Source organism: Calidris pugnax, unplaced genomic scaffold, assembly GCF_001431845.1.
Source record: "Calidris pugnax isolate Ruff unplaced genomic scaffold, ASM143184v1 scaffold11, whole genome shotgun sequence".
Classification (NCBI taxonomy): domain Eukaryota; kingdom Metazoa; phylum Chordata; class Aves; order Charadriiformes; family Scolopacidae; genus Calidris; species Calidris pugnax.
The window spans coordinates 4,934,243-4,959,789 of record NW_015090803.1 but is presented as its reverse complement, the minus strand read 5'-3'; the positions used below and the strand labels follow the sequence as shown (position 1 = coordinate 4,959,789).

The following is a 25,547-nucleotide window of genomic DNA, read 5'->3' as shown; positions in this document are numbered from 1 at the left end:
GGTTTTTTTTTTTAGAACTGTGATTTTTAAGAGGGTATTGAAAGCTATACACATCAGTAAAACACAGCCAGTCTTTGTCTAATCCTGTATCCAAGGATAGATTTAAGTGTGATTTTTCTATGTTCCAGTCGCTTCTTTTGAAGATAAAACAGCCTGTCTTTTAATTTTTGTATTGAAGAATATGCTTGACATCTTTCAAACTGAGATTAGGTTAGTGAAGGCATACCCTCGTTTATGCTGGAAAATGAAACAAGTTCCTAATTGTCAAAAGATTAATCCTTGGCAGTCATCCAGGGCAATATTTGCTGTAGCAACTTGGTATCCATCACAGTTAGGGACCAAAGGTCTTGTCATAGACGTATTCCTCGCAGCAGCGCTGCAGCAGGGCAGCTCAGCCTCACTACCCTGGGCTGTTAGTCTCTGGGAAACTCTATCCATTCCTCAATTAGTGCCCTCGCGGGGGTCACAGTCTTTGATGACTGAGCTATTTCTAAAGATTGAAATATAAAGCTCAGTAATATCCAAAAAAAGGCAAACTCTGTTTTGTTTTTTTTTTTGCGCTTAGCAATGTTTCTTGTTAGAGGTTTTAGCATCTACTAGATATCAGTACTACTAATAATAAGTGAAATGTGAGGGGTTCTTTTCTGTGATAATCACCATTACCTGTAGGTTAATATTGCTTAAATTGTCTAACTTTTTAATTATTTTTTTTTAACTAACTTGCTGTTGAAGTGCAAAGCTGTTATAACAGCCTCTTCAACTGCCAGCATCACCAGTCATGTCCCTGTTTTTGAGTACTCTCTTTTTCCCTCGGAAATTCAAGAGAGGAGCAGAAACAGAGATGACCCTTTGTTGTCCTGCAAACCTAACAGAAGAGTAGGTCAGTATTAGAAATACCTCATAGATTACCAAAGCTAGCAGTCCTAAGCCTTGTTCTCTCAAAACTGCAAAATCTTGTATCCCTCCTTCTGTGTAAGCCACCTCTGCTGTGTTTTGGGTGATTACTTCAGTGTAGCCTTAGAAAATTCTTCAAAGGGAGTTTTATATCCCTTATTCGTCACAGAAATGACGATTCAGAAAACGGTCTTATTGGGTTCAGTACTCATTGTCACTGATACCGTGTACCCTTTGACTTTCCACACTGCTACCTGGCAGGAAACTGCCTACAGTTTTCAGTTTGCATGGCAGGGAAAAAATGGAGAAAAATCTCAGTCTGATGCAGACTGATAAAGGGAGGGGATGACTATTTAAAAAATTGGGTGCAGCTTTGTTTTCTTTGAGTCCTATTCTGCTCTGCTAAGGTTGACAGGATTATGGGGTGTGGGTAGGATCAGGACTTGATCTCTCACTGATGAATCTGTGCCCATTTAGTGCTTTATAGGCCCAAGGGAAAGGGGCAAATTGACAGAGTGTCTTGGCACACTGCAGTCTATATTTGGATCCCTGATTTAAAGCTGACAGATGTGTAAAATCATATGTAGCCAGAAAACTCCCTCGCAAGGACACAGCTGCATATATCGATGAGTCAAAGTTACTCCAGTTAAGGCTGGCATTAATTTATATGTGGCAAATTCCCTCCAGATCTCTGTTCCTGGTAGTGTAATATCACTGAGTGTAGTTTTGGGCTCATTCCACCCACTCTGGATCAAACCATGTGCTTTTTGGATATGAATGGAGAAGACTTGTAAATCTGAAGCGCTGCTCTTCTCAGATGCTGGGCGAATGCCATCATACCCTCATTTAGCTGTGGCAGCTGTTGTCAGTTACTTAATCTCATAAATAAAATAAAGCCAAATTTCCACAAACTGAATCCGCCTCTATCAGACGGCCTCCTGCAATGCCTTAAATGAACTGCATATTTTTGTTTCTCAGGAATCTCCCTTTATAACCCACTCTACTGCTTGATTATTTCCTCTATGTTGTACAGGAAACGGTAAGTGATTAATAACCTGCCTCAGTTTTACTTTCCCCTCTTGCTGCAGCCTTGTCATGAAATAATGTGACCCACAGATGTCTGAGCAAAGCAATCCATTGCGTTAATGACAGATGCTGTTGGGGCTTGCTCAGTGAAAGTGAGCTATCGCAGGGAGAGGAGCTCAGGTATTCCTGCTACTTTGATCATCTGGGGTTTTTTTTCTTTTGCATAAATTTTGAACGTGCTGAAAACTCCAACAAAGCACAACATAACCCACTCTGGAAAACTGCCTGAGGTGACTACCAGTCCCGGAGGCTCAGGAGGAAGCTAGGAAGCAGGTTTGCTGAAGAAAGGCAGAGTTAGCACTAAAAATTAGCATTCGCTGGCTGTAGAAATGGGAGGAGGTATGTGAGGTGTACCGTATATGTCAGCGCTTGCTTTCTTCTCTGCTAAAAAAGAGAGAATGGAAAATAAGGCCTCTGCACTTAAACAAATGAAAACCCTCAGTTATAGTTAATTTTATCACCCATGTAACCCGTCACAATGTTTACCATTGTCTGGAATGAGTGAGTGATGGAAATTAAAATCTTAGAGCTAGTTTTATTAGGATTTAGTTAGGAGGCTGGTGTACGGAGATAGCTGGCAAGAGAAACTTCCCAGTAGTAGTGCTCACAGGGTGGGGAAGATTCAGACTGACAGACGTTTTCATAAAGCACGAGGCCAGACTGAACCAAATTACAAGCTGATTGAATCTTTTAAGGGTTGCTAATCGTTTCTACAGTGAGTCTATGATACACTCTTCAACCATCAGCTAATGCACTGGAGCCAGCCAGGCTCCTAGCTGGAGAGAGCAAGCAGCCCTGGTGTGTGGCACTGAGCGCTGGCATTTGTCACGCTGGCTAATTGAGGGTGTCACCCAAGCACTCTGCCAGATCTTTGTTTTCCTGAGTGGTTTTTACTAAAGGCATGTTTGAGTAGAGGGAAGAGCGAAATTATATTGTATTTGGTAGCAGTAGAACGTACTATGTAAAGGAATATGATTAAGTGGTGATACTGGCCTTTCTTTTTTATAGTAACTCAGTAAAAGAAGCAGAACACACATTACGCAGATTACTCATAGTAGCTGGTTAGACCCAAGATAGGAAATTTATTTAAATTTACTGGGTGGGGAGAGAAGTGGTAGTTGAAAATTTAGATACCAACTAGAGAAACCTAGAAAATGGTCTAAAGGCTCAATAATTTATCTGTTTAGCAAAGAGTTATTAAAAAATAATTTATCTGTTTAGCAAACCAGGGACCCAACTGCTGTAGGATCTGCAGGGATTTCTGCTGTTGGGAGGGGTGAGGTGTACCTTTTCACCATTAGTATTTCTGAAACTTTTTGGTGCCACTCAGAGTATGAGTGCATATCAGCATGTAGTTCCTAAGCATTTTGTTTCACATCAGCTTTTTAAAATAATAATAATAATAAAAAATATTAGTCATGAAGAGGAAAAGAGAAACTGAGATGTAATTCTGCAATGGATAGGAAGAATTACAGTGCTTTGCAACCCTACAGTTGTCTGCTGCAGTTCATACAATCCAAAGTTTAAATTAAGTAGCCAAGGTCTTGCTCTCTTTTTGTTTCCAAAAAGCTGAGGGTCTTTTTCAAAGCCCTTAGCTCAAGGGGATGCAAGTTGTCCCGATTCTGTGTTCCCTCCTCTCACCCTTACCTTAAGGTACACCATTATCTTGCAGTCATGAAACCTGAAAACAATGGTAAAGAGTTAACATCAAGGACTTCAGCAAAACCACGACAAAATACCCCACAATCCTGCTCTAAAGAGGTTTCTATAGAACATCTGAGTTAAGCATGGCAATTACAAAGAAGCTCAAGTGGTCTTTGCTTGAAATTGCAAATGTACCACATTGCATTATCACAAGAATTCGCATGCAAGAACAGTTTGCAGATGGTTTGCATTGGCATACTTTATATGTAAACGCTCTAGGGAACAGATGGCATCATGGGTTCTTGTGGCAAATGTGAATTTATAGCACTCACAACATGCTAAAGTCTTTTGCCTGTAGCTGAATAACAACAAAAATGAAGTGGAAACTCAGCCCTGTAAATCAGTTTGCCAGTGCCTTTGCCGTTGTAGCTATGGATAACATTTAGTTTAGTCTTTATTGTGAAATTTGGGTTCTTTTATTTGCCATCTACTTGCAATTGAGTGCGAGTGCATGTGGCATGTGTGTATGTTTATTTGAGTGCGCATATGCAGCTTTTAAATTAATAGACTGACATTGTGTAAAGGCCAGGAAGTTGAGATCACAACCATCATTTAATCCAAAGCTTTTGAATTTTTGATTCAAAATTGAATGCAGATAATTCCTGTTTTCCATACATACATGTGCTCTGGGTAAATTGATTGATTTTTAAACAAATATTGACAAATATTGTTAGAAGGGGTAAAATAACAACATAGGTTAGAAGTGTGAATTGCTGACCTCTCAGTCATTTTGTACATACATATGCAGTGGGATGAGCATCAGGGCACGTTAGTATGAAAAGTAGCAGTTCCTTCTCATTTAGACACAAGTTGGAATTTGAACATATTCTGTAAAGAGGAGGTGTTATTTAAGAAGCAAGACCTGTGGGGCAAAAAAAAAAAAAGAAAATTGTGTAAACAAGCAAGGAATTAATTGAATTCCTTTGGAACTGTTATATTGAACTTAGAATATAATTATTATTGCAGTATATTCCCTAATTATTTAGATGCTTGTAAAAATTGATTTTATGTAAACACAGCTTGTTCTAAAACAGCCAGGTCTTTGCAGTGAACATAAGTTGTTTAAAATTTATTGACCTGTCGTTCACATGTGTTACTTTACTAGCACTTAATGGTCTGTTTAGATAGTCTTGGTGTGTATGAACTCCCAGTGCGCTACTCCAAGCACCACACGTTGACAGGTAGCTGCCATGTAGATAAAATAAGGGGCCCTACTCCAAAGCATACAGGGACACACAATCATTAGTTATTTTCTAATCTAAAGCAGGGATTTCCTCGGCAGCCAGAGGAAAAGAAACATTCTGGTTTGGCATTATCTTTGCAGCTGAGTTCGACCCTAAGTCCTGAACCAATATGCAGCAAGGCCAAAAGCAAACAAGCAGGAAATCCAGCCTTGCACCGAATGTAATTGATTTAAGGAGTCTGAGCTTTGAGGGTTTCTTTTTGAATGTGTTGCGTAGACAGTCGCAGAGATTAGAAACTTATTTGGTCCTTCAAGCTCTCCCAAAAAGATTAAAGACTGATAATGGAAAGGTAAATTACTTTTGTAGTAGATAGAGATCACCTTAAAAAACCATTTGTGGTGAAACTTGCTGCGATGTTTTTACCTCTTGTGTATAAATAAAGCTGTCCTGAAAGAAAAACTGAAAGCATTACTTCTTACAGTGCTTATTCTCTCCTGCCTCAAATGTCATTGCTGGACTTCTTTTTTTAGGGCTCCCATGTATTTTGTGAGTTGATGTGACTTTTTTTTATTGTTTAGGTCTCATGAAAAAATAATGCCAATTATATGTTATAGATCAATATAGCTCAAGTTACTAACCAAACTTTCCTGTTCTGTTTCTACATTTACGAGGCTGAGTATTTCCAGAGATCACCAGTTTTTCTGGTTGCTTCTTGTAATTGTGGATCAGCAGCACGGTTGTCTTAACCTGACACACGCAAGGGTTACATCCCTAAAATCCACTGCTGGAGTGTTAGCTGTCCTGCCAAACTTAGTGGTTATCAATGTGTCTATGATCTGTGAATACTTGGCACCTAAAAAGGTATTTATCTTAGCTTCAAATGCCTGGTTTGAAAACCCAGACCTAAATTTGTACTAATACTACATTATACCATCTGAAAACCTACTCTCGGAATGCTTGTAGCCCTGGGAATTCAGCAGGAAATTTTTCATAGGAAAACCGTTGTATGTCAGTGTTTCAATATTTCATAGGGTTCTTAAGTAAAGAATATATTATGTTACTATTTTCTTTCATATATGCAGTTGCATAGTTGTTTTTCTGCCTTCATGTCAGGCCAAATTCTGCTATATTTGACCATCATTAATTCAGAATAACTATTATTTCCAGTGGATTTACAACTATGTCATTTGACATGACATCTACAGTATTGATAAGAAAAATCAGTATCAGGTTTTGTTTGCTGTGGCAATAAAGATGTTTATCTGTCCACTTTTCAAACTCCACTGAATTCCCTATAGACTGACAAATTCCAGTATTCCTAGCTCTTAAAATCAACAACAAAAACCCCACAACTCTTAAATCCTTCACTCCTGTGGACTACACTTGGCTTTGAAAGCATATGAATTTCAAACATAAATAGCTGTGGAAAATAGCTCTAAAAAATGAAGAAATTTTGTCCTTATTATTCTATGCTATTTTCTAGTAGCGCAGAATTGTGAATTTTCATACTATCCAGCCATTAAAATTGACAATTAGTACTTTAAACAAGCAGGCCATCTTCTGCCTGATGTATATGAACATAATTTATCAGCAATGTAAATGTCACATAGACCTGACAGATTATATATTTAGCGATCAGAATCAAATTCACAAAAATGGTTAAAAAACATTATTTGAGAAAAGCTCTGCTCAATAACCCCATATTATTGCTCTGCAAAATATGACATTTTTGTGCTTAAGTTTCATATTTCTTTCTTAGTTTTTGCCCTAGGAGCACTGTGATTAGCTCAGGAGGGTGTTGAAGCCTAGATTGTCAACCTCCAGTGCTGTCTTAATTTGAATTGTTGTATTCAGTGATCAAGTATTTGCCATCAGTTCCGTTTGGTAACAAGTGGTCTCATTTTTATGTGCTACAATAGCATGGTGCCTCTGACAGGTTTAGGCCTAGAGATTTTACTGTTAAAGGTCCCCATTACTGCAAGCTACACGGTCATGCCTCATTATCCCAGCTTTTTCCTTTCCGAGTATCGGGTGCGCGCTGAGGTTGACTTTCCAGCGGTTCCAACTTTTGGGTGAGAGCACTGACAGGATTGCTTTCCCTTGGCTGTAGTGCTCAGCTCTACGCCTGTCCCTCATGCTGCCCTGTGTCCCCATTGTCCCTGGGGGATAAAGGGTAAGTGCAAGGAGTGGATGGCCTTGGCTCTCTCTGCCGGTGCTGGGAGTCGGGCCTTTGTGACACCTGTTAGGGAGCCCGTCCCTTCCCTTCTGGCATCTTGGCTAGGTGGCCAGCATCCCCATCCTGGAAGAAGTCCTGTCTCCAACTTGGCAAAGGACATCCAGGGGAGGATAGGCAGTGCATGCTACACACATTAAAAAGGTTGCATTTTTTGTCTAAAGTTCTTCTTGCTAGATAAGGGCAAGGTTAATGATGACTAAGCTGACCAGCTAACCGTTAGGCAGAATTGGGGCTGAGCTAATGAGAGTAGATGGGATAGGACCTTCCCAGAAGGAAATTTGTTATTGGTGTGATCAGCTTGGGCATCTGGGTTGTCTCAACACCAAACTTCACTTTTAGGGGAAATGTAGCAATATTTACTAACCAGGGTGGCAGTTTTTCTTCTCCCTTATGAGAAACCAGCAAAAGCTTTGCTGTACTCATATTTTTGCACCCTTTTTAATAAACTTGGTGAAGTGTAAGTGACCAGTAAGCTCAGCTCCAGTTTAATGTTCCAAAGGGGCATGGACCCAGCTGGTGTCCTGTGAGTTGTCCATACTGACAGTTAGCACATGGGTCTTCTCTCCCAGCAGTGCCAGCCGTGGATCAGGAGCCAGCTGAGCGAGGAACTAATCCCTATAGGTATCCCCAAGCCAATGCTGTAATGTAGGAGGAGATGCTTTGGATGCAAGCTGTGCTTCAGGGCTGGCAATGAGCTCTGGCCCATTGTGTTTATGAGTGTAGGTACAGCCAAGAGAAATTGCTGTACCTCTGTATAGACCCTCCAGAATTCATTCATTCATGATGCTAAGATGTCATTTGGGTCCAGATTCCTAAAATTGTCAGAGGGTCAGTTGGGATTCAGGGTGGTGCCTGCATCTTGGCTAAGACTGACAGGCAAGGCAGGTGTACTTTGCTAAAATGAAGGCATAAATATCCATGTGTTTTCTGGTGGCTGGGATTGTGCGGAATACTGAGCAGAAAAAACTGTTATGTTTTTTTTCCTGTGCTGAACTGGCGATTGCCATATGGTAACTAATAGTTGAGAGCTAGGTCTGGTATCTTCACACGTGCTTTGAACATGCTGTTGTGATCGTGACTACAGATCTTGAGGTGGGGGGCAGGCAGGATGGGCATGCCACCTTTAATAACCTTCATGTTTTCCTATATATTTAGAGATACTTATGTCTGTTGTTAGATTCAGATCCCATATTTATAAGCTTTTTATTAAAATTTTTCTGGAAAATGTTATCTTCCCACACTTGAATGCCTTTTTTTATGAAGACGTACTTCTGGTCCCATTGGCAGGACCCTATTAGCAGCATTCAGAGAGCTTCCCAACAGGAAAGTCATGAGCCCCGAAGCTGTAGCTTTACATATATAGTCATTCCCTGCTCCCTTTCCACCATTTGAAGGCCTATAAGATCTTCCCCTGTGTTGCTTTTAGGATTATGTTTGTTAAGGATAGTAAACTGAGGGATGAATCAAAGGGATTTTGTGATCATCAAGATTTATAATCATCACTGTATTACATACTTGAGTAGGGTTAAAATAACAACTCAATTTTAATTTAAAGGGGAGATGGAGGGGAGTATATAAAGAATACTATTTTTATGTAGCTATCTAGTAAACAATAACGTGCAAGGTTGCACAGCTTGGGCCACAATTAGTAAAGAATGCAAAGCTTGTCTCAGAGTGTTTTCAGTACCTTTCTGTTGTTTCTTTTGCGGGTCCTGAATGCACTTTTGTATTTCTGAATTACTCAGTGTTACCAGCCCCAAGTGTAAAATAAATCGTAATACTGACATACAAGTTAAAAGGCTTAGTAATAGTAATTTAGATTACTTCTTCTTTATCCTTTAGTTTCCTAGACTTTCAACATGCCAGTCTGGTCATGTTTGTAGGCCATTCTTCTGAGTCTGTAAAGCTGAAGACTTCTCCTTACCTGAAAACTGAGTTGCTCACTTGGCTGCTGAAACTTAGATAATGAGAAGAAAAAGGATTTTTTAATCTCACTATGAAGTTGAGAGATTTGGCAGAATTATTTAAGGTTCTTCCCATACTTTAATACCTTTCTTTAAGGGTGAGGGGTAAAATGTGGAGCCTTAATAAAACCCTCTTTTTAAGGGGTGACTCAGCTTTGCAACAGCTACCACAGATCTTTCTCTTTGCTGTACGGTTGCCCATGGCAGGAGCTGCTATGAAGCTGAAGACCTTTCTGTGATGGAGGTGGAGTCCTGCTTCACTGCCCACTGTAGCGCACATTACAAAACTTCTCTTTATACAGTCAACAACGCTAATATGCAGAAGGCATTCAGCCACCAAAAATACCTTCTGTAATGAGGAAAGACCACGTCAGCTTGTGCTTGGCATTTGTCTGCACCTTCACTGTCATCGTGTTGTAAGTGGTCCGTGTAGCCAAGAGTAATTATTAGAAATGTGTGGTTTCCTGAAGCACAGTGCAGACTCTGTACAGGCTCTGCAAATGGTTGAATATAAACCCAAGCGGCAGGCAGGCCTAAGGTCATGTTGGGATGAGGTGGGTGTTTGTGTGTTCAAGGGGAATTAAAAAAAAAAAAAGTCTCCATTGGATTCTACAGCGTGATGTTAACTCAAAAGTATTAATGTTACACCGGTAGCCAGCGAGAGGCTGTTGTTTTGGTCTTGTATAATGGAACTGATACATTTTTGGAAAAAAGTAAAATCAAAGAGCACAGCAATGCAGTTTCATTAACGGACTGTGTCTATGTTGTAAAGGTGCTACAAATATTCCCAGCCTGAGCTTCATCTCTTCCCAATGAATGATGCATCCAAGCCCCAAGACTTCATAAAGTCTGAGCATGGGATATTTGGATCCAGGTTTTAACAGACAAGCAAAAGTCTTAGTGCAGGTGTAGGTCCCGGTTCTGAACTTGTATTTTATGCTTTGTTGAGTCTGGATCTAGAGTTTTGGAGAAAATGAGGTACGCTCTGAGTATCTTGAAATAGTTTAAAATCACAGGCTGGCTCTGCCTTTCTGTGAAGAATGTCACAAAGTATTTTTGTTCTGGACCCTTCTGGTCTTTTACTAAAGCCGCTTGCTTCCAGTGTCTAAATATCCTAAAGAGGCCTATTAATTACATAAAAAGCTCTGCTTCATCAGTTGACTTCTATGGTTCTTGTTGTCACTCTGCTTTCTGTTTTCCTACTTGTCATCTTTTCTTCTTCCTTTAGTTGGGTATGTGTTTGAAGTTAGTTTTAAAGGAATAAAATTACACCCATTTATTTACTCAGCAGCTGTCAAAGCACGATATTCTCTTCTCCAGAAGTAAACACACACAAAAAAGTTCATCCCCTGGTTTGCTGTCTTGAGATTGCAGGGACTTGGGCTTTCTAAACCCTTGTCCTTTGTATGAGTCATGATTAAAAGGCAAAAAATTCTGCCAGGAGCACAAAACCTCTAAGTTATTGTCACACTGGTGTCACTTGCTAAAGCCGTGTAATAGGTTTGTGGGAGAGACCTTCAGAAGAAAGACCCGTCCCTGTATCTTTCGGTGGGAACTCGGAATAGGAAAGCTGCGGCTTAATTTCTTACGGTGTATTCTTGGTATCAGCTCTATCTCTCCAGCTCTTATTCAGGCCAAAAGAAAGGGCTGTTTTGTTTTGCCGTGCTTTTGCGAGAGAGTTAAATAAAATCTTAACTGTATTTTTCTTTTTAATATTGGGAGCATAATAAGGTCGCTTAAGAAAAAGAAAGCCAACCAGTAAGCCTGGGACGTCTCTCATTTCTTTAACAGCTACACAGTGTGTGCAGCTGAGAGCTGCCAGTTGGATCCTAGGAGGGGAGAAACCACTTTAGTTTGTTTGGTTTGTATATGGAATAACATTTTTCTTGCCTTGGAATACTTGTTTGTCATCACTCCCCCTTTGTGTTTATGTTCTGCTTGGAAATAGTCTCGGTGCTGTATATGCATTTGCCAGGATGTGCACATAAACAATGTTCCATTATGGCCCACTCTGCATACTCCTTATTTACACCATATACATTTGGCAGTAAACACGTTGGGGAATGACAGAGAGCAAACTCTTCTAGGCCCCCTTTTTCAGTTAGTCCAGACTTTCTGCCATATGCTTGCTGAGGTCCCACTTCTATTCATGTTTTTATTAGGTAGAAAAAAAGTGTCCAGACTTCCAACAAAGCAGCTTTTGTGTTCTCTGTCAAAAAAAATCTTCTCCTATGAAATGTTGATAGAAGTACCCAGAGCCCTTGTGGGGGTGCAGAGTCTGAATAGGCCCATGGTGAAAGCACAGGAGGGGAGAGCAGGGGAGCTGGGGTACAATTTTTGCTTCTTGCCTGCCATGAAAAAATATCACTTAAGTTTCTTTTCGTCTAGTTTTCCATTTGGAAACCAGGGTTGTATCCCTCATCCTGATGCTCGTTATGAAGGCGACGTGTTTGAAGTCTTAAAGTCTGTCAGAATTTTAGCTGGAAGAGACAAAAAGCAAAATACTGTTTAGTGTAGCATAAAATGGAAGTTTGACTTAGAATATGTGCTGTTTAGTCAAACTATGGAACCATAGTAAAAAAGTTTTACAGTGGCATAAATCATTTTTAGTGACTCTGCGCTTGAAAATGGTCAGATTAGATCTTTTTCTCATTGATTTTGTATTTGGTTAATGATTCCAGTCCTGAGATCATAAAGCTATGTAAGATGTAAAAGATACGGGAAAATATCTTTAACCTCTACATTTAAACTATGTGTTTCTTTTGACATTGAAATACTGCAATGACCTGGTAATGTTTTCCAATGTTTTAATTTTTGCTGATGTACAAAAATATCTCAGAAGAGCTGATTCGTAATTATTACACATGGTATTGCATAAATTTCTTCCTAATTAAAAAGCTTCTAAATTCTGAATAATCAATTTATGAAGGCATATGGTTTTGACAAATTATACATTTAATTTCTAAAGATTTATTAGAAATTTGACCTGCAGCTAGTTAATTATGGTTATAGTACTGATGCAGTAATACTGGAGATTGATATAATGATACAGTTGCAAATTTATTTTGATATCGCCTACCTTAGTAGCAAGATGTGGGAATACACCTATATTTTGTACCATCTTGTTTATTATGCAGGAAGGCATTAGTTTAATGAAGAACACAAATATTTGATAGGTGTGTGTTGACATATATATGAAAAGGTACTTTCGACAGAGCACAGGCATATTGAACCTAGTTCTTCAGATTTTACCCTTTTAGAGGCTACATTTCTAATGGCATCAGTAAAGGTTTTAGATGAATAATGATAGCAAAATATGAAAATTTTCTTTAAAAATCCACAATAAGAAATGAAATTGATTTTGCTAATTAATTTTTAGAGCGCAACATATTTCTGAAGTACCTCTTTTTGGACTAATCTCTCATCCACTATATGGATACTCTTAGTTTTATAAAGTCAGCAGCTAAGTAATTCCAGAAGAGCTTTCAAGATATAATGTAAGAAGCCAAATTAAATAATAAATATAATTTAAAATGGTATCTTTCTATCCCACCTGGATTCACAAGTGGTCTATGAGAACCATACAGAGAAAATACAGAGGAACTTTTAGAGAGTGAAATGTTTTTAGAAAAGTGAGGCATATCTTAGGCATGTAGGTAGCCCTTTTCGTAACATACGAAGGTTACCTGTTTTTTTTAAGCAATTAAGAAAAAAGGAAACTTTAACAAAGATTCTCTGTGTTATTAAAGCAAAGAAGTTTCTGGTTTCTTCTGGCTGCTCCTAACCTAGATGGGGGGTCAGGAGCTGCTACAGAGCAGTGAATATCCTTAATGGAGAGATGTTGGTGGGAGGTGTGCGTTACAGGACCTGCTGTGTCTGTGTGTGAGAACGATGGGTGAGGGAACAGGAGCAGAAGATAACCATTCAAGGCTTTTCACCTCTGAACCTTCAGATGAGAGCGTTCCTAGATCCTGGCAGAGGAAAGGAAAGATACAGTCTTACCCTGCTTGTCTGGAATGGGGTGGTGTCAGTGGTGCCTGCCTTTCCTAGCTTTGGTTAGAGCCCCTGATACCATGAGTCCAGGTTTGGATGTAAAAAAAGGAAAAGAAGAAATGAGATAGATGATTCTCACTTGCTGCAACCAGAAGACGGTCAGAAATGTGTGTACCGCATCAGTCTGATCTCTTATTTTCTCCACTGGAAACCCAGTAGCTGCTTTTTCCTAAGAGTACACAGCTGTGACTCACAGCAATGAAGTGTGACCACACGAGGTATGCCCTGAGTGAGGACGTGTGCCCTTCCTGGTCCCCAGGGTCCATCTCGCACTCTCATGAACTGCATGCATTTATCCCTGAAAATGGGGAAACTAACAGGGCTGAATTATAACATGTTAAAAATAGAGACCTTTAGGAGTCTTTGTCCTAGATTTTGACATTTTTAGATTCAAATTTTTTCAGACCAAATAACGAGGAAAACAGCAAGAGTATTATGCTAATTTATGTAATGTTTGTGCTTATATATAATATATACACACAAATGTAATGCAGTTCTAAAACAAAATTAAAAAAACCCCAAAGCTAAAAAAACCCAGCAAAATAGCTGTAATTAAATAATTTGAGATTCTCATGTGATTACTTGATGCCAGTGATTAGAAAGGTCTATTAGACCCCTAGTATTGTAAGATTTGCAGGAGTTTTTAAAGAGTTTACAATAGCCAGCCTGTACAATTTTGGATGGAAGTAACACATTATCTGATGGTGAAGAATTCTCATCCTCTACCAGCTGAGGACTTTTTAATGCTTCAGAAATTATCCTGGCAGAAGTCAATGGGTAGACAGAATTTGGGTGAGAGAGGCCATTGGTAGTTGATAATCGCAGTCCAAATAGGATCCCTATAGACTAAGCATGGACTGTTTTATGAAAAATGCATTGTATGTTTTGTGTATGTCATAACACTCGATGATATGAAATATAATTTAGACTGCTCTGAACTCCCTGCATTCGCTGTTCATTGTACCATCAGCATCCTGTGGTGAGTCAGATAGCTTTGCTTTTACCCTAGTAACACTTGACTCATTTTTTCCAAACATTTTTTGCAAACCTACAAAATTATTCTGCAGCAGGAGCAAGAATAAGGTCTCTTAAATCGTGCCAGATACATTAACTGGGAAAGGGTTAATCTGCCCTCAGGAGTTGCTATGTAACTGAGTCCTGCTGGGAGAGTCAGGGTTTCCAGCCAATGAGACTCAGTCCGACAATACAATGCATCTATCTTGTGTTTCTTATGTGTTGTCAGTTATTGGAGTTTTTCTGAACTGGAATTACACTCCTGCTCCTTTCATACTCTCCCGCCGAGTCTTAAATAATTGTATTCCACACGAAAGTCAGAAAATAGCAGTACAATGGTGTGCATTTATCCCTGAAAATGTTACTTGTGACAACTTTGACTGGTGTGTAGAAAGACCTCTCTTGCACCAAAACTTCTCCTGCCTTTCTGTTCTCACCTGGGCACGCAGCCTTTAGCCCGTTTGCTTGTGCAGAAAGAGTGGCTAAATGTCTCAACCTTAAGCTGTTCCTTCCTGCCTAAGATATTTCAAGAAGCCAGTATTGATTTTCCCTGCGTCCTGATTAGACTCTCTCTTTAGCTATTCCTCTTCTTAAGGCCACTCAAGGCTTGAGGGCTGAAGCATGAATTCTTTAATTTCTCCTTTAGAAGAGCCAGGTGTGTTTTCTCAAAGTCTGGCAGCTCAAGCAAAGCCTCTGTGGTTGCACCAATATATTTGTATAGAAGAGGTGGCACTTCTGAGGGGTTTTTTTTCCCCTTTTTTTCCTGGAGGAGATCCACCCACAGTCCCTTTGAAGGCTACTGATAAGATGAGTGAGAGACTAAGCTTGCCCTGTAAAAACACTACTTAGGAATCTCTGCTTTGGCTGTTGGGTCCTGATAGGAAGCAAGAGAGTGGAGTGGTATTTGTCAACATGTCGTTCAATTCTCAGTAAGTTTTACGCTTCACTTAGATCTTTGTGCCTCATTTTTTCCAGTGAAGTTCTGCCTGATAATTTGTGTTGGCAAAGCTCTTAGCCTTTCTTATGTGCTTGCGCAGTTCTGCCTCCAAGTGACATAATGTTCTTGCATTGTTCAGCAAGCAGACCAGGCTTGAGTATCAGTGTTGTGTGCTTGTACTCTTAGCAAGTCTGTTCTTAAAAAAAACAAAAAGAAATTAACAAGTTTTAGGTAAATTTAGGAATACACAGGTGGAACTTTAACTTTTTAAAGTCTTGAAATAGCATGTATTCATGAACTTGTTTAGTCATTTAGGATCTGGTTGAAAATAACATGATGGTGTACTTTTTAGGGAGAATTCCAACATGTTTCTCTGAATTGGGAGTGTGCGCACTCCCAATTAAGTGTCCACTTAATTCTTGTTCGTAAACCCTTCTATGGGTTGAGGCTTACTGTCCCCATCCATCAACCTCAATAATTCCTTGAAGAAGTTGACCAACAGCCCTGTCTTCTGGCATATGTTTTGGGACACTTCATGCCAAAGACAGAATGGATGGATGCAGAAGGGGTGGTATCTTGGAGACATTTTTGCAAAGGAAAGATTTTCCTTCAACACATTCTTCTTCGAATGTCTCCATATAAAGACGGGTGAAGTCTGTTCTTCTGATAGCCTGATAAGAATACATACAACATTAATGTCCCATGAATGAGAAGGCTGTTCTTGAAGACATTTGCCCAAAACTGTGGGTGGTGATTAAAAGGAATATTTTTTTCAGTGTGATGGCAAGGTCTATGTAGAATTGTTCAGTCAGAAGAAGGCCTAAGATATCAAAATGAAGACTTTTAGTCTGGTTTATGCAATGCAAATTTGATAGTTTTGTAGACCTGTCAAGCCTGATATGCTGCATTACATGCTTAGAGACCACCTTGCACGTCCTCCACTACATGTGGCAGAAAAGGTCCCGGGGACAAAAAATTCATGCTATTGCACAGTGGCTGGGTCAATATGCTGTTTACCACAGTTTCTAACTACGCCCCAGCTCTGTGAGTCCTGTTGGATTAAAGCACGTGTGTCAGTCATGACTCCCTGAATGTGACATAGTATGTCTGGACTTTCAGTTTTTTCTGGGGCCCAGTATGGGAGTCTGGCAGACCAAGGGGATGGGAATTTGCAGATCTATTTAATCACATGGGACTAGCTTAATGAAGCAGGTTGAGACTATGCAGGTTTTCCTTTGTGGACTTAAATTGCAGAAGTTAAGTAGAATTTGAGGAATGTACCAAAGAGCCATTTGATAGGTGTATTCTTGTAGAATTTGAAAGCCAGGAAACATCTTGCAAGCGTTTTAGACTGGACACCATTCGTGCTGCCACTGCTCGTTCTGAATGCAAGTCCAGGCCAGCCTGATTTTTGCTGGGATCTTGTCTAGGGTTGGATGTTACATTGGCATAACCATGTAGGGCGAGAAAGCAGTCTTTCCTGTTTGAAAGAGTTGTACCTGCAACTGCCCAATCCTGGACAGTTATTGTAGAATAAAAGGGATGTACCGGATCCCTTACCTGCTCAGCAATAGTTACACTATGATTACCTGTATGCTTGTAAAACTGACCCCGTTAGCAAAGTTTACTTCTCAGGCTACATCAATAAAGTTACAGTGATAACAATGTTCCTGAGAAGACGGGTGCCCTCAGTTAATTCACACAGTATTGATGGCACATGATCTGCAAAAGGGACACCAGTTTGCCAGATACATACCTCAGTTTCTGGGGAATCCTACCTCTTTTACAGCAAAAAATCATCCAAGCCGTTCCCCAAACTGTGCCCAAACAGAAAGTACGTCTGCACGATAAAACAAAGGTGCGATTGTACAGTGCTTTGGGGCAACAGGCAGAATAGAGGTGTTGGCATGATGACCATCATTACCAGCAGATTTCAGGTGGTCTCACCACACTGTTGTTCCTGTCATTGCCTCTGTGAGCCAGGCAGCTATGCCAGCACATTTTCCAGTCACTCCGTCATTTTTGGCTTTTAAGATGCCCACTGATAGGATATTGGACTGTTCCCTCAGTGTTTGACGTAGGTTTGGGAACTAGCTAAGCGGGAATTGGATTATCATGAATACATGTGTCAAGCTGCCGAGCTGTGGATCTATCGCAGTTTGCACTAATGGCATAATCCAATCCAATCTGCATCAGGCTTTGTGTGACGAGAGCTCTGCACAGGAGTGTTTTGGCTGTTGCTGGCCTCTGGGATCGCTCTGTATGGGTTGTTCCTGTGGCAGTGCAGGAGCACGAAGCCCTAAGTGCTGCTCAAGTTTGTCTGAAGTTAAACAGGGCTTAAGTGAGGTTTGGTCTTTGCTAGGATATATGTCTGCACCGAGCTGTATTTTCAGTTATTGCTTGGTAACCTTGGTCTTCTGTTGGAAGAAAGTCACTAGGGCTAACTGTGCACTAAGAATTTAAGCTGCCACCGGTGAACCTCTAGAAATACTATTGTCCCAGTTTCTGTTCTGGTTACAATTAGGGTTGTAGGTTGTGTTTGGATCTCCATTTACTCTGGATTTTCTAATGTTATTTACACATTCTGAGACACCTTTCAGGATATCAGAACATTAGGAAATACTATCCTTTGGTTAGGTAACTTTTATTTCTTTTTCCCCTCCCTAAAAAAAAGGCAGAAACAAAACAGTTACTCATACGGCCTTTTGGAATCTCTGTTTTATTTTTTAATGGAGCTCTGTGCTCTTTTGCCTTCAGCCAACCATGAGCATATTCAGCATATAGGAAACTTTATTGTTAGAAGTAGTATTCTCTGCAGTTTAATATCAATATTTCTACTTGCTCTTCTGCTCTTTCCTACATCTTGCTTCTACTTACGTTTTATAGATCTCCCAGCCCTCATTCTCCCTGGATTATATAATGCAATGTGTCAGTGCCATGCATGGCACTCCAGTTACCTCAGCATTTCCATTATAACTCTATGTTTTGAGGGATTTATAGGCTAGCAGTAAAAATCTCTTTCTTGGCTAAACCTTGAAACAGCAGTTTCTGGTCATTTAAAAAGAAAACAAAATGAAACAAACTTTTTTTCCCCTCGCTTCTCTCTCTTTTTCTGGCAACCATTTAGCAGTGGTGTTTGCACTGCAGGATCCTCCTAAACAGCAAGTTCAGTATGTAGCCAATTTTTAATGTAATAATGCTTTTCCTTTTTATATCCTTCAAAAATGCATGTCATCCCCTCTTTAGGCACATGATGTCATTGCCTCTTTGCCAACCTTTCTGGAGCCTGCAGCAGTCAGCCTTTGGGGCCTTAGAGAGGTGTGCTTTGGTCCGTGTATTCCTTTATTTGCAACGTGGATGTGTTTTTTAAAAAAATATTTATTCTTCTTTGTCTCAAAGAGCAATAACTTACTATCTCCTTTTGTGTCACGGAGCTACGACTTTATCATGATCCAAAAAGACATTGGCTATATATGAATATCTAGAATATCAGGGCTATTACCAAAAACAAATTTGGAAAAGATATTAAAAATCATGCTTTAATACTCAAATGATTTGCTGTTAGAGAACATGCTATTAGAGGACCTATGGGTGAGTTATACTTTGCCAATCACTAGGGATTCCTGTGTTTTCCTTAGAAAGATATAGTAGCAGTCAGTTTTAGAAATGGATTGCTGAACCAGATGCACTTCCAGTTTTATCATATGGGGCAGTTCTTTTCCCCTGGCTCCGAGCCAAAGGAGTGTAAAATACAGTATGGATTCTGAGAAACATGGCCGTGTGCTCAAGTTTGTGGAGATGAATTATTTTTATAGCTTCTAAGTTAAGCAATCAGCTTTAGAGGCATCTTTAAGAATACATATCCACTGATTAAAACAGACAAAAAGCCTTTATCGGTAAGTGACTTGCAGACTGGTTGCATGCCTGAGTTCTGGGTCTGGAGCTGACTAACTCTGCTTTTCCCATCTAAAATAAAATGCTGCTCTGCACTGAATAGTCTTTTTCCAGTTGCTGTTATACTTCAGGACTCAAGTAATTCTTCCTGTTTCGTGCAAATTCCTTTTTCAGTCATTGTGAGCTGTGCATAGGAGAATATAGGAGAAGAAACCCCTTTTGGACTTAACTTCACTGTACTTCATGTTTTTTCATATCATTTGTGCCATTTCATGTCAGTAATTTTACTGTTTTATTTTCTTTGGGGCAATTATTTCTCAGGATTGATACCCATTTCCTCAGGACTACCTTGGAGTTTTAAATATTCAGCCATTCTTTTGTGACCCAGTAATTTACTTCTCCATAATCTTTTAACATCATTCATGTACTTGAGACATGAGGAAAACATCCTCCAGTGCTAAAAAATGCATTTAATGAAGGGGGATTCAGGTTTTCAGATTTGAAGCCCTTTATCACCAGTTGAGGGGGAAAGGAAAAGAAAAAAAGAAAAAAAGGCCAAGCAGACAAGTACTGTTTCATATTAACATCTATTCTCAATGAAGAGGTAAAAATCAAAGCCCCTGTGTGTGAGGCAGGGTTAGTGAACTGCCAGTGATTCTCCCAGCAACTGACACAAAGGAATCTGTGAGTATCAAAGCTGAGGCAGCAAGCTTAGTGTCAGCTCTTGCCTAGGGAGTAGAAGAAAACATCACTTTGTCTCTGCTTTCACTGCTTAAACACACACATCATTCACTAGTAACCATTTACTCTGCTGTCAAAACTGTTTCAAGAGAGTGCTACATTTGATTAATAGTAAAATGCATGCATGCAAAAAAAAAAAAAGTCTGCTTCCCCTGAGGTACGTTTTGTAGAATTTTTGCATGTACTTCTTAATTTTTCCATCCTATAAATGTGCCTGTAATATTCCATGAGTACTCTGTTGCTTCTAGTAAAGTCATTTTTATTAAAGCGCCCAGTGCACTCATCCTAATTCTAGTTAATGCTCTCTCTCTCCCGGTGAAGCATATTATGGCATCCTCAGCCTCTTGTACTAACGAAAAAGTGACCAGCACAAACATGTGTGCAGTACATGATTCATAGTGCTGCTTTCTGAATTGTCCAGTGGGTAATTGCAGTACGAAAACCAGAGAAACAGATGTAGCCCCTAAACCTTGGCTGTAAATTTTTGTTTTATGATTATGGGTTTCAAATGTGCTATGTCACACTGACAAATATACAGTAACACCAAAGGAAATAGATTTCTGACTTGAACTTTTGCTTTTTATTTCACTTGTGGCTAAGAATATGTTTATTGTAAAGTTTCTGCCATCACGGTCTGAGAGAAAACAGATCAAAGAGGTGATGTGAAATCACAATTTCTTTGCACGGATAAAGTGGAAGATATTGGAGAGTTGTTGCCTCCTTGCACCTCTATGGGAGCTGGGTAGGCATTTAAAATATGTGGCAATACTTAAAGTTTCATTACATTTGAATTAGAGGGCTATTAGTTATTACAATAATTATGGTTAGTCCTGGTCTGAACTAGAAAATGCCCCCCGTTTTATGAATGTATGAATTTTCCTGATACTCTGTTTAAGAAAAACAAGTATCATACTATTTCAGAGTAAAATATGAGATACATAAATTACTGTATTGTAGAAATAGTATGTGAGCAAACCATTAGGCTATTTGAAGAATTCGTTAATTACATGTGGTTTTAGTAATAAGTATAAGCATTAGCACAACTATTATTCGTAATGAAACATGATGAGCTACCTGGCTCATTTAGATACAGTGAGAAAAAGCAATCTTTTTCAATTTATATGCAGTTAAGCGTGACTTCCTGACATTTACTTTCAGAAGTTGCCAGCCTACATTTTGAGGTACAATGGGCACATTTTATTTTAAATATGGTTTTATAAGACTGCTAATGGAATAAACATAACTGTGTTTCTGTTTGTCTGATTTTGTTTATTTTAACTCACATGGGCAATATGTTTTTCTTGGCATAAGCTTAAACTGCTCTGAGAGCCTTGGTCCATGCAAAATGCTGTTTTCTCCCTAAATTGGAGACTGAAAAAACATACTGTGTTTTGTATCATCCTTTCCAGTTATTTTTGTGGTGACGCATTACATATTCCAAACTTCTCGTGCGTCTCTGGTTAGAAAATACTGTCTTAATTTATCTTTGTTACTGAAAACCAAATTGTAGCAATGTAGCCAGCCGAGATTTTAACAAAAATTTAGCCACTTTTCTACTTGCCTTTTTAATACAGCGAATGCTGCCTGCTATGCTGACAGGGTTTAAACAAGCCTTCCCTGAAGGATGGCTATTTTGGATAAATGTGCGCTGTGCATAATTTTTGGATTACAGAGTGTCGGGGGTCTCTTCAGCTGGAGGAGTCTAGGCTGCGGGAGGACACCCCAATGCACCGAAAAAGTCCTTAAAAAGATGCTGTTAAACTCCAGCATTTGTAACCGTTCTACCTAGAGGGAAGACGGGAGGAGAGGCTGCCTGCTGCAGGGACAGCCAGAGCTGGGAAGGAGGCGAAGAAAAGCTTTTGTTTTTATCTCTTCAAACGGATTTGCTTCCAGATTGCAGCAGGTCTTTTTGCTGGCCGATGGTTTTCATCGTGGGTATATCAGTTTCAGGGAACAAGTGCGTGTGCTGTGTGGGGGGTTTTGTTTCGTTGGGTTGGGTTTTTTTTAAATGTTTGAACCTGTGTGAAAAGTTTAGTTAATACAATCTGCAGGCATTGTCTGTCAGAGAGCTTTCGGTTCATCAAAGGACTTTTTGTGGAGAGGGGACACGGCAGCCATTGAAGTGGCTGAGCAGGTCCCACAGTGAGTCTCTCCCCAGCGTTTCTTTAGGGTGGCCAGTTGTGTGCCATGTCTGCACACAGCGTCCCCCGCTCCGCTCCACTCCCATCTTGGGCTTTTCAAGAAACAGCAAGTAATGGAGGGTTTCGTTTTCCAGTTTCTGAACCCGAGCTAGCTTTGGGGCGGGGAGCGAGGCTCCTCACTCCGGGCCGGTGCTCAGTCCAGTGGGGCTGGGGCCACTTGGCTCGTTCACCTAAAATGAAAGCATGCACATGGTCGTTGAGCTCATGTCCTTTCCAGTGGGGCAGAGGGAGTGTTCCCAGGCTGTTGATTTTAAATTTTTAAAGTGCCTGTAGGAATAAGGATTGGCAGAGGCCTCGATGGCTTGATGCAGATGGTGGGCCAGCACAGTACCATCCTGGCCACAGAGCTGGGAGGGCCTTGACACCTACTCCTGCCATGAGGGAGAGGGCTGCCGGGAGTGTGGTTTCACCCAGACCTCTGTGGCTTTTTTGGTGGGAGCAGCCCCGTGCCTTCAAAATGGCTGTGAGGGGGTGGCTGGGGCTGCCTGCTCAGGGAGGGGGGAGCCATGGTCTCCCCTCCCAGCACCTTGGGATGGGTCCTGTTCCCCATGGACCTGCTCATGGCCTCTTTCCTCTCCCGAGGAGCTGGGGCTCATTAGCCCTCTGAAAGCTGATACAGCCCCTCCGGGGCCATGCCAGCAGCCCCGGCCCCTCTCTGCTAATCAGAGACAGGCAGGACCTGGTGGCCCCTAGGCCCATGGAGAAGAGGGGTTGCATGGCTGCCTTCTTGCCTCAGGCTGGGTGGTGGGGATGGGCCCTCCCGGGTGATGGCGCCTGTGAAATCAGGCCCATCAGGGGGGTCTGGGAGTGCTGGGTGAATTTAGGAGTTGAGGGTAGGGGGTGAGGGGGAGAGATGGGACCTTAACCCGCCTGCCCAGGAGGGATGGACCCGTGAGATCCCGGCCAGGAGCAGGGCTGGTGGCATGGGATGGGGGTCCCGGCTGGCGTGCGTGGGGCTGGGTTAGGGTGAGGCTGCTCCACACCCAGCCCCGTCACCCCAGAAGTTGGGGTAAAGCCTGTGTCTGCAGCTTTGGTGCAGCAGCAGATGCCTGTGGCTCGCTCATGGCCTCTCCGGGGAGGACGGGAGTGTGACGGGGGGAGGGGGGGGAGCGCACAGAAGTTTTAGCAAATTAAGCTGGAATGTAAAAATCCTCCGTTCTCTGCAACCGCTGAAAACATCGCGGTCTCAATTCCCACCCCCTCAACCCCCTCCCTTCCCCTCCTCCTTGTGGCTGGCTTGTGGGTTTGGTGTTTTTTTGTGTGTGTGGTGGGGTTTTTTTGTTGGTTTTTTTTAAACTTTATTATTTTGGGTCTTTTTTGCAAGTTGGCCTCCCCCGTTCCGCACCCGCCGTCGTTGCCGCCGGCGCAGCGGCGGCGGGGCGACTCCGGCAAGGGCTGTGGCTAGCGTTTGCCCGCCCGGCTGCCTGCTTGCCCGCCCGTCCGCCCGGCTGCCTGCCTCCCTGCCTGCCTGCCTGCTTTTTTTGCAGGGCTGCTGGGAGTTGTGAAGGCGTGTGAGAATCCTGGGAGCTGGTGATGTCAGACCGCTTGGGTCATTTGAAGGTTAGCAGCCTGGGAAGGGTTCACGGAAAGTTCACTCGCATATATTAGGCAATTCAATCTTTCATTCCCTGTGACACAAGTAGTAGGAAGTGAGCTGTTCGGAGGCAGAAGGATCTATTCACGTCCGAGGGGGATCCCGAGTCCCTCCCGGAGCCGTTTTCTCCCGGGGAAGCGGGCGAGCGGCGCGGCGCGGGACCCGGCACCCACCCGCCCGGCGCCCCGGCGGCGGCACTGACTCTAGAGAGATTTTTGGGGGGAAATTGATGGGAGCTAAAACTTGGAATGCGGCTCGCTTCCCCCCATCTTGCTGGATTGTCTGGGCAGCCTGGAAAATGGTAAATGATCATTTGGATCAATTACAGGCTTTTAGCTGTGTTGTCTGTCATAATTCATGATTCTGGTCTGGGAAAAAGACCAACAGCCTACGTGCCAAAAAAGGGGCAGAGTTTGATGGAGTTGGGTGTACTTTTATGTGCCATTTTCCTCCACACCTAGAGGAAAGCACTTTTGCAGGCATTCTGTGCAGGGGGAATCATGTTTGACTGTATGGATGTCCTAGCAGTGAGCCCTGCTCAGATGCTGGATTTCTACACTGCGAGTCCGTCTTCCTGCATGCTCCAGGAGAAGGCTCTCAAAGCATGCTTCAGTGGATTGGCACAAACAGAGTGGCAACACCGGCACAGTGCTCAATGTAGGTCCCAACTGTTATTTTTCCACTTTAAAGCAATTATTATTTATTATTATTTATTATTATTATTATTTATTATTTGCATGTGTTTTTAAAAAGCAATACTTGTAATTAAGTGCAGGGGTAATGAGGGGCGGGGGGAGTTTTTGTGCAAAATGTGATTTGCAAGCTTTTTTTTCTCCTTTTGGCAAGAAAGGAAAAAGGAAAGAAGCACCGGGCTGCTTTCTGTTTATCCCTTCTCATGTAGCATACTGATCCTAACAACAGTTGGGGAGCCAAGCAGGAACACATAAAATTATAATACTTGCAAAACTCCAACCAGTGAAGGACAGATTTTACATAACAGCTCTGTAGTAGTTTTTTGGTTTTTTTCTTTGCTTCCTTAATCTAATTTTGTACCACGTTTGATAATCGGGATGCATGTTGTCTCAAAGTGCATTTCAGCAGAGCAGCCAAGCAATTAAAATGCTGCTCCGTACAGTTCTTGCAAAGATGTGGAATTGCAGTGGGTAGGTGCCATTCCAAAAATTAGACAGTAGTTTTAAGTTTCCTCAGAAAAGGCAATATTTCTTTGTACTGACCTTCCTGCCACCTTTCTTCTTCACTTTGTTGCTCTAAGAAGTTGCTGTTTTGCTAGAAAACTACTTGCTGTGAACACCCTTTGAGTTTAACCATCAATTATTTCTGTACCTTGAGATTCAGGCAGCGTTGCACTGGTAACGGAGGAGGGAGAGTTAGTGGTAGGACACTCGTGAAAATGTATTATTACGTTTTAGGGTCTTGATTTGTTGCTGAAATACATAGATGATAAACAACGGCAGCGTTTTAACACCACAGTTTCAAGTTTGAGAAATGACAAGAAGTGCCAGAAAGCATCACCTTATACTCTGCATAAAAGCTTGCAGGATGCTTCACTGCTCTGACGGTGATTTAGATAAATGGCTTGGCTATCTATCAAAATGTTTTTAGCACGCTCTCGGGCACTTCAGTACACCATTAACCGTATAATTCTGTTTGAGATTTTTGTTTTACGCCAAGTTAAAAAGTTACCTAGGAATTAGAATACAGTTTGATACAGTTTATCTCAAATGGGTGGAGGGGGAAAATAAAAATGTTGCTGAAATAGGGTATTTTTCATTCTGCTCAAAAGTTTTCAGTCACCGTAGGACATTTGTGTGGGTTGAGTGATGAAAACAGAATTGTAAAAATCGGTGACTACCAGCCTACGACTTTGCAAATGTTTTGATGTCTTTACAATTAAAATTAGACTGTGAAGTTCAGCATGGGATGTTTATTTTCTCCGCGCTGTTTTCAAAATGCTTCAAACATGATACGGAACAAAGCTTTTACTTCAAAATAATGTTACTAGCTATGGGAGAGCTTCAGTCGAG

At 41.2% G+C, this 25,547-nt stretch overlaps 1 protein-coding gene across 3 annotated transcripts in view; it reads left to right on the top strand.

Moving 5' to 3' along the window:
• The window catches only part of RARB (retinoic acid receptor, beta), a 317,069-nt gene that overhangs the window by 202,730 nt on the left and 88,792 nt on the right, over nucleotides 1–25,547 (top strand). The window contains exon 1 of one of the 3 annotated variants that reach the window (XM_014937723.1): nucleotides 23,545–24,159. The exons of the other annotated variants lie outside the window; for them this stretch is intronic. Within the exon in view, the coding sequence (XP_014793209.1) occupies nucleotides 24,003–24,159 (157 nt within the window). The 5' untranslated portion in view covers nucleotides 23,545–24,002. Of the gene's footprint in view, nucleotides 1–23,544; nucleotides 24,160–25,547 lie in introns of those variants that run through there. 3 annotated transcript variants of the gene reach the window in all.